We start from the raw sequence: 12,589 nt of genomic DNA, 5'->3' as shown, positions 1-12,589 counted from the left end.
TTTTTTGGTCCCAGCAGTCACTGTGACCTTGCGTTCTTCATTTCATGCTACTTTTGTGTATCCTTTTTTATTTGGGGGAAGGGCGAGAGAGGAACTTTAAAGAACAACTCAAAATTTATTTTTGAGAAGTGATTTTTTTTTTTTCCCAAATTTTGTAATTGATAATTTCATTTTCTACCAATTCCAGCTCATTTTTTCGCTGTTGATGCTTCTTATCAGTAGTAGTATTTTACATGTTGTGTCATCTTTCTTCAAATACTTTAAAAGTTAAGTGATACAATATCACTTCAAGATAAAATTCTTGATGGGTAAATGAAATCACAGGAAAGAAACTCTTTTTACAGTGACCATTGCATTCATGGGTATATTGTAGACTAGTGGGCTACATTGTTTTTTAAGTACTGTTGTAATTAATATGCATCAGATATCTAGCTTAGATCATAAGATTGGGGGAGGGTTCCATTGTTTACTCTGAAAGATTTGTAATAAAAATTGCATTTTGTATATGAATGAAAGATGAATAAAATTGGGATGGCAGAGAGCAGTTTCCTACACTGATTGACAAAATGTTCTAGTTCTGATTGTTTATATTATAATTGCAAAATACATATTAAGCAGGGTCCATAAATACTCCTGAGTAAGTAGTAGATGTGACTACAAACTCATGTGAAAACTGAAAAATGCATCTGTTCAAAAAAAGGGATGGAAGCCAAGCCCCCAAATGTTGTGGCCAGGTTCGTTGTGTGGAAAATGTTCTGATATAGTTAGCGTTGAATACAGTAAGGAAGGAGGGGTCAAATGTGATTACATAATGTTACTTCAGACTTGTTTTAAAGAGTAATAAAGGGTAAGAAATAATAGTTGTGGAAGGTATCTTTTTGTAAATATATGGGCTCCTGGAGTTCAATCACAGTTTTCTTGCCAGACTTAATATTTACATCTCTTTCCTGATAGTTTCAAATGTATGTTTCTTGCATCTGAAACTTGCTTATTATTATCTGTTATTACCTGCTATAGTATCAGTTGTTATCTGTTGCTCTGTCATGGAGTGTTATGTAGGAGCAAGACTGTATGGGGAAAATATATGATGTGATGAATCCAAAATATCCTCTAGTCACAGGCATTTGGGATATATATTGTGTACTCAAACTCACTTGTGAAATATTTTCTTATCCTTTTAGACTGCAAACTGTTGGGTCATTAATAGGTCTTCTTGTATGACAGGTGTATTTTAGGAAGTGGTAAATATTACATAAGAGTCGTCAACAGAACTCAAGAGCTTCAGCTTGGTTCCATTTTAGTGGCTAAGTTGTTAGAGCGACTTGACAGTAGTTTAGAGCATTTGACTGATCATGTCAAGATACAGTCGATAGGTTGTTCTAGTTTGTTTCATTTCCTTTATACCAACTCTGAAAATTATTTTTAATAGAATTTGAGTACATCAGGCAAAACATCATCCAGCACAGATGGGCCCAAGTTTCCTGGAGATAAAAGTTCAACTACGCAAAACAACAACCAGCAGAAAAAAGGGATCCAGGTGTTACCTGATGGTATGTGTCATTCCACTTTTTTTTCTTCAAAAGTGTTGATAGTCATTTAGACCACCTTGCTGATTCCTCTACTTCTTGAAAGGAAAAAATTAATTTGTTCTTCTTGCCCAGGTCGGGTTACCAACATTCCTCAAGGGATGGTGACGGACCAGTTTGGAATGATTGGCTTGTTAACATTCATCAGGGCAGCAGAAACAGATCCAGGAATGGTACACCTTGCATTAGGAAGTGATTTAACAACACTAGGTCTCAATCTCAACTCTCCTGAGTAAGTATCTGATTTTTAGTACTATCTTCACTTTTGGTTTTATTATGCTGTCAGTCATAATGGAGTCACTTAGTTCACATGAGTATCTAACCCACAAGATATTTTGGCAAATAAAATTTGAAAATGTAATGATAGTAAAATAAAATTTTGATGAAAGAGAGAATTGTGCGTCAAGGCTTACTTCTAGTCTTTCAGTTCACTCAAGTTTAGTCATCTAGGCTTTCTGTAGAGGCAGTGGGGATAAAAGCCCTTAGTGATTGCACTAAAGCAAGGTAGGTGCTTAAGACAGGTGAGCTGAATCACCAGCCCAGAAAGGGCTCACTCTTTCTCCAATAGTTACAAAAGGAACCTAGATCAGTTTGGACAAAACTGGTATCTTCTAGCTGACTAACTGTGAGAGCAATTTAATTCCTGATACTCTGACTTTCAGCTGAGAATCTCCTATCATTTTGTTTCAGCAGAGATTTACATAGTGTTAGCCTTATTGACAGAGTAGTATATGTGTTTTAAGGTTTGCACGTAATATATTAACAAAGACCAAACAGCATACGTATGTACAGTTTTCATGTTTCACAAATTTATATGGAACTGCATATAATCAGGGAAAATGGATGAACGTGGATATCAAAGTGAGAGGGAAAGCATTAGAAAAAATAGCTCCTGATTTTTCTGACTTTAAATAATTGGCAGTAATTTACGTATGTCTTTCTAGAGATTAACTTTTTAGAAATGGCCACTTCTAGAATTTCTTTCTATAGATTTTGCATCAGAATTTAGTCAAATTGTTACACCACTGACACTTCTAAAAATATGTCGGTTCTCTGTAGTTACTTGCAGGATGTGTTACATTAACGTAGTTATCTTCTTCACTGTTAGTCTCACAAATCACTTGTTTGTTGAAACAGTAGTTTCCCCAGTCCCATCCTCTTCTCATAAAGAGCAGTTATACTGGATGTGAGTTGCTGCTTTTCTTTGGTAGTTCCAGAGCTTACAGCACTGGCTGGGAGACTGTTCCCCTGGATCTACACAATACTTAATTCACTGTTTTTAGTAACGAGCTTAATTTGTGGCTGCTCAGCTGAAAGTAGAATGCCTTAGCTCATTGAAATAATTTCAAGTTTAACTGTATCTGAATTCTTGAGTTGTTCCTAGACACAGGTGTAATCTGTTTATGTTGTTTGGTCATATAGCTGCTTCCCCTGGGTGTTGGAGCACAAAATAGTAATATACTACTTTTGGTGATACTATTTCACATTTAGTGAATAATAATTAACATTACATAATTAGTTTTCATAATTAACATAAATCTTAAGCTTAACACATCTATTGGAAAGTCTACATAAAACATCATAGGTTTGCATAGTACCTCATTGCAGAGCAATACTAAACATACTTCGATTCTGAGATGACTTGTAGGTGTGTTATGCATCTCCTGAATACAGCATCCAAATTATTAGTATCTGTGCATGAACAGTACACATAGCTGGCAAGCTACTGCTTTTCCTTAGCAGCTGTCCTGTAAATAGCTGGATTTTTAACATTTTTTAAATTTAATTATTGTATATAGTGTATTTAGGGTCTTGGGTGGTGGGAATAGGGTTAATATTTAATACAGACAGTTCTGTATCATAGAGTTGGCTTTACTTTCTACTACAGAAGAGCTTTGCAAACAGCCTGTGCAGATCTCAGTGTCTGGCCTGCCATCTTGCCGTATGTTAAACATCCTTTGCTTGCTTTATGATTTGTCCTTTGAAAAACTAAAAGCATTTCACATGTGGAAAGCTGAAATTTTCTGCCTTGTGAAGTATTTCTGATGGTAAAAATACCTGTTTTAACTTAAACATTTAGCACAATAAATGTGCTTTCAGAAACAAAATGTTAGAATTCTCTATGTATCTGTAATGGTTTGAATTAACCCTTGTAACTCATGGTTTTATTTAGATTTTCTGTGCAGATAGATTGGTTTATTTTAATTGTTGAAAGAATGATTACGTATTGCCTATACCATCCTGTATTTCTTTGTTAAGAAATATGCTTTTAATTCCTTAGGATAACTTAAAATTCTACATAAACAAACAAAAAAGGCATTACATCATTTAATTCTTTAGGGATTATGTAGCTGTTTGTTCATGTTCTGAAGCTTTCTGAAACATTCATCTAATAGACTGTAGGCTGTCCGATACCTCCTTGAAAATGTTAAATTAGAGTTCTATTTGTATCGTAGAGGGAGTACTGTGCACAAACTCTTCAGTTTTTATTGCACACAGAGGTGCAGTCTGAGTCTGTAAAACCTGGATTCTTTGCCCTAGGGAACCAAATCTCTAGGGCACACATGATGCTCCTCTTCTTGGGGCAATGCCTTCCCGTGTTTTCAGAAGAAGGAATGGTTTTGCTACTTCCATCACTGGCAGATTTCACCACTTAAATCTTCCTCCAGGCACTGAGCATGAGCTGTTGCTAACAGCAGGATTAGTTAGCCTATACTAAGATTGACACCAGTTGATCAGCGTAGATTTTGGTCCATATAGTATAGCTCAGCTGGGAGTCGGTTGTGTTCAGGTAGTTTGATAGGTTTCCCGTATTTTCTTAGAGTAATTACTAGGCCTTTGACAAGAAGGAAGCAAGGATTTGACAGTGTACTATACTTAACTGTCCTTTACAAAACTTGCCATAATAGCATGCTATCAAGATAATTAAAAGCAGGCTGTAGCTACCTGGCAAAACTACATTTTGCTCAATCTTTTTTTTCACTTCTTAACCTGTTAATTAGAAAACTCATTCCTCAGTACATGAGTCACTGAAGCAGAGTTGGAAGGTTCATCATCTTTTTATTAAACTAATGGCTCTGCTTAAAAAAAAAGTTAGCAAAATCTGTATGGAAGAAAAATATTGGATCATAATAAAATTATATTCATGTTGTGCTGAGATTCAATTTATTTGTCATCACTGAAATTTAGAAGAGTAAAATCTTTACTTGTTAATTTAAAAAAAAAAAATCTGCCAGTATAAGCTTTTCCTCCCCTTTTAAATCATAGGATAATAAATCAGGATCCACCAGGCTTGTGGCAGCTGTTCCTATACAAACCGAAAGCCTGTGTAAAATTGGGTCCCTAAAAAGAGTTGGAGTCCCTGACACTTTAGTTGAAGGAATGATGGATTAAAAAGGAAATTTTGACCCTGTAGATTTCCATGGCAGTTTAAATGCAATCGCACTTTGCACACTAAAAAGAAAGTTAATAAATGTAACTGTTTTAGAAAAGCGGGCTGGAAATTTCCTTTTAGTCTTCCTTTCACTCCAGCTAGTGATTTTGGTTTTGGGGTATGAGGTTTAGGGCTGTGAGGTTGGTTAGGGAGGTTATTTTCATTTGGTTCATTTCAGTTTGGTTTTTAATTTTGAAGAATTTGTGCTTTTCTTTTTCTTCAGAAATCTTTATCCCAAATTTGCATCACCCTGGGCATCATCACCTTGTCGACCACAAGACATAGGTAAGAGAGGAATAACTATTTTATTCAATATTAATATTTGCAAATTATATTCATTTACATGTCTTAATAGTTGCATCAATTCTGATTCTTTTTTAGACTTCCATGTTCCATCTGAATACTTAACTAACATTCACATTAGGGATAAGGTGAGTACGTGTGTTTGCACGTATTTTATGTTAATTTATTACCAGTAATTTTCTAAATTTTCTTTCAGATAGTTAATGTTCAAAATCAGTGCATTTTGTGGATATCCTCAATCTTTTTTAGGAACTGTGGTGCATTAAGTGGCTAATTGGACGCACCATGCACCCATTCCACTGTAGAAACAGAAAGGGAAGACGAAACTGAGAATGGGCGTGGTTAGCAAAAGAGTGCATTGTGTTCTTAAGAGTTTGCCCTTCATGCAAAGCAGAAGTTTCTCATAGCCCATATACTGTAATATTCAAATGCCATATTAAATTGAGATATTTCCTCTTGAGATAAGCTCTGAATTGCGGTTCAAGTTATTGTCACGTTTATCTGTTGCATTCCATATCTACATGAATGGGGATGTTTTTGATAGATACTATTGAGGATCTGTAAGAGGGATCACTGAGAAATACTGTACAAAATTTTAGTAATGTTACTTAATAGAGTGTGAAGTGAGCAGATACATGTAAATGTTCGGGTTTTTGTAATAAAAAAAGTAGATGAGGATGCACACAGGTATGGGGAGAAAATTCTGTCTCACTCCCTTGTTACTTCTGTTTATTTTTGTGTTGTATCCTTTAAGTTGGAAAGGCTAACTACAACTGAAGGAAAATTGATTGTTTTAATAATTATTACTCTTATTGTATTAGAGTATCATTTGCAAACACTTAGGATGGAAGCACGTTCTGGATGTATCCTTGTCTTATTTAAGTGGGATAGTATGTCTTAAAACATTTATCTATTGTGATTTTTCATCCTCATTTTCTTCAATCTTTTGCAGCTGGCTGCAATAAAACTTGGCCGATATGGAGAAGATCTCCTGTTTTATCTCTATTACATGAATGGAGGAGATGTATTACAGCTATTAGCAGCAGTAGAGCTGTACGTTCAAACTACTTTGTCAGTCTTATATGATTTAATCTATTGCAGTAATGAAGTAGTAGATGTAAAAAAAAACAAACACCCAACAAGTTAGACACTGAGAATAGAAGCTTAGTCAATCTAAAGCTGGAATTCTTTTTTTAAATACCTCCTCCAACCTTGGTCCTATTTTGTACTTTTTTTTTTCGTTCATATAATGCATATCAGAAGCCTGTCTCATGAATTTTGCATTATTATGAAGCACAGTGAAAATGAAAAATAGTAAATAATCATAAAAAGAGTTTGTTATTTGAAACTACCAGACTTCTTAAACTTTCATATGTGTTTAGTAATGTTTGTGGTGTAATAATTGTATGGAAGAGGTATGAGATCACAGGTGTAATGATGTCCTAGAAATCTTGTTTTGGTTTTGAGTTCATGGTACAGTTTTGATTGAAACCCTTAAAACTGTAGTTTAGTAAGTCAAATTCAGATAACTAACACTAAAAATTGTTCTTCCTTCTTATTAAAAACAAGATTTAACCGGGATTGGAGATACCACAAAGAAGAGCGAGTATGGATCACCAGGGCACCCGGCATGGAGCCAACAATGAAAACCAATACATACGAGAGGGGAACATATTACTTCTTTGACTGTCTTAACTGGAGGAAAGTAGCTAAGGTATCTCTTTTCCCTTGTGCAGAATTTTTAAGTGTGTCAAACATGTATTTTTAGAAAGGCAAGAGTAAAACCCAACATCCTCCCCAAAAATCTCATACTTTTTAACCTCCTGTTGTTTAAGTTCATTATCTTAGTATCTGATGTGTGAAGGAATAAAGATAGCCTAAAACACAGGCTTGCTTGTGGAAAAGGAGGAGCTGTCTCTCTTTCCAGTTTTCTTTGGGAGGTGCAAGAACATAGGCTTTCTATTATGAGTTTGTTAAAATCGAAAGCTTTTTGTCAAGTACAGACTTACAGAACAGAAGGCATTATTTGGCATTTTAGAAATTGTGCTTGTAAATATTTTATTAATTTGCTTTAGAAAATTAAATATGGAGCTAACACATCTCACTTTGGAATTAAAAATGGGGGTGGGATGGGTGTTTTCTCTCTTTTTCAGGTACTGTCTTTCCTTGAGCATACTGCAGGACTCTTCCGCTCTGTTGTTTGAACATCAGAGTATTTTGAAATGAATCACTTCTTTTAGGGAGGAAGCATATTTTCATGATGCTTGTTTTCTGAACTCTAAGACCAAGAGACATTAAAAAAAAAAAATCAGAAAGCTACAGTTTTCTGCCTTTCCGCTTCTCATAATCTATTTGTTCCCTTCTGCCTATGAATACTGTCAGTAATACGTAACCTGTTAGCAGAAGAAATGTACAGAATTGTGGTTCATTTTCTCCACCCTCCTCAAAAATAATTAATTTCCAGTATTTTACAACTTCTAAAAGAGCATCCAGCTTCCAGTTCCAGCTTACAGCTTGTAAGACTTTGTTGTATGATGTCTTTTGCTGGCTGGATCATGATTTCTGTGATTTCTCTTCCTCACTGAAAGCAAAGATTTTTCTAGTGTAGATATGTGTCAAAACAATACTTTGAGTAATCAGGTATGCTGACATTCACGAACCTGGCAAGAGGTGTGCTGGAAACAAGATACATTCCCATTATGCATGCACCTACCTGGAGTCTGTTTGAATTAACAGTTTGTCAAGATTCTCATTCCCCACTGAAGTTTGGTTTTAGGAGATTTTGTGGATGTGGCATGATTTTGCTTCAAGTTTTAACATACTGGATTCATCAATGAAAGAGCAAACATAAAGCTTATGTCGGACCTTCTGTTGATAGGGTATCACACTGGCTTTTCTCTAAAAAAAAAAACACTGAACAGATCAGACCTGATTAATCTTGAAGCCTTGAACTACTCAAATGTGATTCTAGCATGCTTGAACTATGTTTTGTTGTTCCGCTTGCTTAGGTATTCCATTTAATCAGAGGTCTTTTCACTTGGAGCCAAACTTACAAATTGTTTGCTGAAAAGACATTTAATTTCTGAGAGCAAATTACAGCAATACACTTGGAGATTATGAAATATTGCATTAAACAGTTACATGTCTGTTGATATGTTTCTAAACATCAGCTTTAAATTAAAAAGAATAAAGTTCAGTGTTCTCCCCTCCGTTAAGTGCATTGCGTTTCTTCCTAGCCAGTGTACTCAAGTTTGCCGTCATCTAGAGATTAACTAGATATAATGCTCTTTTTTCTATCTTCCCTCCTCCTCCCAGTAAATTTGTTTAATCTGTGCAAGCTCTGCTCAGAAATTAACATTTTAGTTGCCTCAAAGGATATGGGTGGCTCTTCAGTCACTCATGCATGACCTGCTGCCTTTCTTGTGACAGTGAGAAAACGAAGATATTGTAACCGAGGGTTTTAATGGCAAGCCCTGTTTGTATGGTTTCTCATAAGTGCAAAGTAATTCCAAAACTTCTAAGCAAAAGCATCACTCCTGTCAAAAGGAAACCCAAACAAAAGGAAAGTTTGAATTTCTACTCAAATTGTTTGTTTGCAGCTTGGTAAACCTACTTGGGTTTCCCAAGAAACTATTTAAAGCTATTTTATATTATGTAAGATCATCATCAGAGGAGTAATTTGTCCTTTGAATTTCTTCTTTGGGGTCAACTGTATACGTTCCATCCATTTATGAGCAGTAAGAGCATCGTTGTAGGTTCATATATCAGTAGAATTCAGTTTTTACCCTATGTGGCAACACAGTATTTGTTTTACTAGGAGGACATGGTGCCTGTTGTATAAGGGTTGTAACCTCTTCAGTGTCTCTCTTTCTAGCTGTAGTAAATGTGTGAAGCTGCTACTCAATGCTTGAGCATTACGTTTTAGACACAGTATTATCTCTATTTGGAGTCCTGAGTGCTGTCCTGAAGTTCGGCATCCAGTGCTTGAGCTGGTAATTAGCACAGTACATTCTTCCTCTTTTATTTTTATAGAGTGCTTCATCTATTAGGCATTAGTTCTCCAGAACTGCGGTGAAAGAGAGAGATGAAATACTACTGTTCTTCAAATGGTTTTGCCCAAGATCTACACAGATTCTCTTCTCTTCGCTTTGCGTACTGAAAATAATTCCCCAACATTAAGAAGCAATTGATGGCTAGTAAGGAGAGGGATAGCATTTTGTAAAGTTCTCCTCCTGTAGCAGTAAGTTAATGAGAAATTAGATTTTTTAATTTTCATCAGTGTTCCTAGGAAGAGATCATTTCTTTTACACCTGTGTATTTTTTAATGTAAAACTTAGAACTGGAATGTTGTTTTGAAATTTCAATTTAATTTTAGTTTGGTGCGGAATACTGCAGGCAAGTATTAATAATACAAAAAGCTAAGGGGGAAAAAAAAAGAGAATTCTGATAAATTGCAATCTTTTGCTATAACTGCTAGATTATAGTGAATGCTGGGAATATCAGTTCCTTAGAAGGCCACAGTAGTAATTGCTGCTTAACAGTTTCATTAGTCCTCTGCCAAAGCAGTCAGACAAGAATCGTTTCTGGTAAAATACTGTCTCTTATATGTGCAGATTCAATTGTTTTTCAAGGTGCTTAATAAATTTGTCTGTTCTAGTGTATATGCTCAAATATAGCACAGCACATATTTTAATGTGCTGTGCTTTGCGGACACGATACATCATGTATTACAAGCTTATGTATTTCTTGCACCTATTTTAAATTATACTGCCCTACCATAGATACACTGAAATATAGCTGTTTTCTTTGGATAATACTACTAAATCTTAAGACTAAGTTTGTAAAAACTTAAACCAGTTGTGGTTTAACAGATTTTTTTATACTGTCATTGATTGGTTTTAACAAAACCCAGTAAAGTAGAGTAACTTCTTTTAAGAAAACATCAAATAATATATTTAATTTTTTTATTAAGCTGTAGGCTCTATTTTTAAATTCCTAGGAGAGATAATAGACCGAAGAAGGAAATGCAGCAAAACAGCTGAGTAATGAGACAGTGCCTAAACTGTTAGGAAATAAAATCAAATTAATTCTATGTTGATACATGGTAGTAAATAGTGAAAAAATGAGTGGCAATGAACTTCAAATTCGCCTTAAATTCAAAACAAAATGTAGGAGAATGATGATTACAGCTGTGTCTGTGTATAGTGTTTTTCGTCCTAGGGTATGTGGAAAGTACAATATGGTTAAAGACACTTTGATTTTTTACTGAGGATTTGGCTATGTAGTTTGCTGCCATTGAGGAGACGTGAAAGAGGAAAGGAAGTGGACATGACACCAAAAATGCTTTCTGCAGTTGCACATTGTCTGAAATAACCTGTCTGGAACTTCTCCTTTGAAAAGTCATCCTGTTTAAAGAACAAGATTATAAAACCCTGTTACTTTGAATTTGTAGTTATTAAACATGGAATTCTTTATGGGAGAGGAGGTTAAATTTCCAAGTGGTAATTTTCTTGTAAGGGTTGCTGCCTATAGTAAAGTATTCCATGTACTTTTAGGACTAATATTAATTGAAATACTTCTATAATTGCAGAGAGTTCAATCTGTTCTTTTAATAGAGATGTGCCATAGCATTTTAATTCAGCCGTGGATTTAATTCTGGCTCTTTGCATCCATCTTCAGGCTAGGATATATGATGCTTTTTTGGTCCCATTTGGAATTTTTGAGCTAGCCATGCAATTTCTACCATCTCCTTTGATGGACTTACACAGTCCAAAATATCAGGATGCTTCCTATTCTGCTAACTTCTTGTTTTGTTTTACTGTAGCAGTACTCTGGATCACCTTAAGCAATTCTCTTTTCCCTTTAGTATTCTTGCCTATTATTGTTTGTACACATGCAGGCTGACTAAATTTACCATCAAAACGAGTTTTTCAGGATGACACAAAGTGATTGATTTCTTTGAATAGAACTATTTAGTGTCACACATGTGCTGTAAGTTTCCACATTTAGTATTCATTATTCTTGATTAATAAAGAGTACTTAATTTTTAATAATTACTTCCATGTGGAAAATAAAACAATTTAACAGATGTTCATCAATGGATAAATGGCATTTTTCCCATCTTATTTGTATCTGTTTATATTAAAAAATACCAGTGCTACTCTTCACATACTAAACCACAGTGGCCCCTGGAATCAAAAGTAAAAACATAAAGTATGCCTGTAATACAAGTATTTTTCTATATGTAATAAATAATTGCCTTTTAATTTTCAAAAGTATTTGGTCCATGACTTCCTTCTTTTTTTGTGTTGTCAGATATAACTTTAGGTGTTCCTATACACTACTGGATATTGAACTTGATCATTGCCGACACTGGGATGCAAATAAAAAAGGCTGTTTTAAGCCTGTTTATTTTAAAAATCTATGACAATTTGGAGTATTAACTCACTTCTAAAGAAAATTTGGCAGGGAGTCATATCCCTTCTTCTAACAAGGGCCTTCCAATTTGTGGCGCCAAAGAACTGCTCAAGTATTTCTTTCAGACACACCACAAGCTCAGAGCTACTACTGCCAATAGAGGCACGCAACGACCTTAAGTTTGCAAAGTGCTTTTTAGGCTACTGATACTGCCTTGCCAATTTAAGTGGCCATTTTCCATGGGTAAGTTTAAGGCATTTCGAAGTGTGTGGAGGTTCAGGTAACTGACTGAAGCTGACCATAGACTGATAGTAATCCGCAGACTCTTCCATGATTATGTGGAAAATGAAAACTTTGGAAACCATGATTAGGAGAGAGGCTCATATGGTGTTTTTTCTATTATAAAATGACTTCAGAATTGATGAAGGTCCACCCAACCTAAACGAGCCTTTGACATCAAATACCTAAATAGATTTTGTTTCTGGCATAAGGAAGAAGCAGACTTCTCTTCAGTATCAGCATGTGCATACGAATCTGCACAAAAAGAGAATGTAGACCAGCTGGCATGCAGTGTTCATTACGAATGCCAAAAGCAATTGTCTTGTGTATATATAACCTAAAATAGCCCCCAAAACCCCAAGCCAACCAAACCCACCACCAAAAAAAACAACCAAAAAAAAAACCCAAACAAAAAAAAACCCCAACCAAATGAAAAAACCCTAAAAGAATCAACCAAAAAAAACCCTTGGCAGGAGTAGGTAGTGGGGAACCGGAAATGAAGCAGATGTGCAGCACTTCAGAGCAGTTGACTGTAACTTCACATAGGTTTTGCTGGGATTTTCTAGGTGTA

The 12,589-nt window shown here is 35.2% G+C and overlaps 1 protein-coding gene across 1 annotated transcript in view; it reads left to right on the top strand.

The window, feature by feature from the left end:
- The window catches only part of CNOT2 (CCR4-NOT transcription complex, subunit 2), a 39,894-nt gene that overhangs the window by 24,453 nt on the left and 2,852 nt on the right, over positions 1–12,589 (top strand). The window contains exons 9-14 of the mRNA XM_010139481.1: positions 1,430–1,550; positions 1,662–1,818; positions 5,243–5,304; positions 5,401–5,450; positions 6,275–6,375; positions 6,892–7,036. Of these exons, the coding sequence (XP_010137783.1) occupies positions 1,430–1,550; positions 1,662–1,818; positions 5,243–5,304; positions 5,401–5,450; positions 6,275–6,375; positions 6,892–7,036 (636 nt within the window). The remainder of the gene's footprint in view (positions 1–1,429; positions 1,551–1,661; positions 1,819–5,242; positions 5,305–5,400; positions 5,451–6,274; positions 6,376–6,891; positions 7,037–12,589) is intronic.

The sequence above is a fragment of the Buceros rhinoceros genome, unplaced genomic scaffold, assembly GCF_000710305.1.
Source record: "Buceros rhinoceros silvestris isolate BGI_N320 unplaced genomic scaffold, ASM71030v1 scaffold28027, whole genome shotgun sequence".
NCBI lineage: Eukaryota > Metazoa > Chordata > Aves > Bucerotiformes > Bucerotidae > Buceros > Buceros rhinoceros.
The sequence above is the reverse complement of the archived record's forward strand: the minus strand, read 5'-3'. Positions and strand labels throughout refer to the sequence as shown.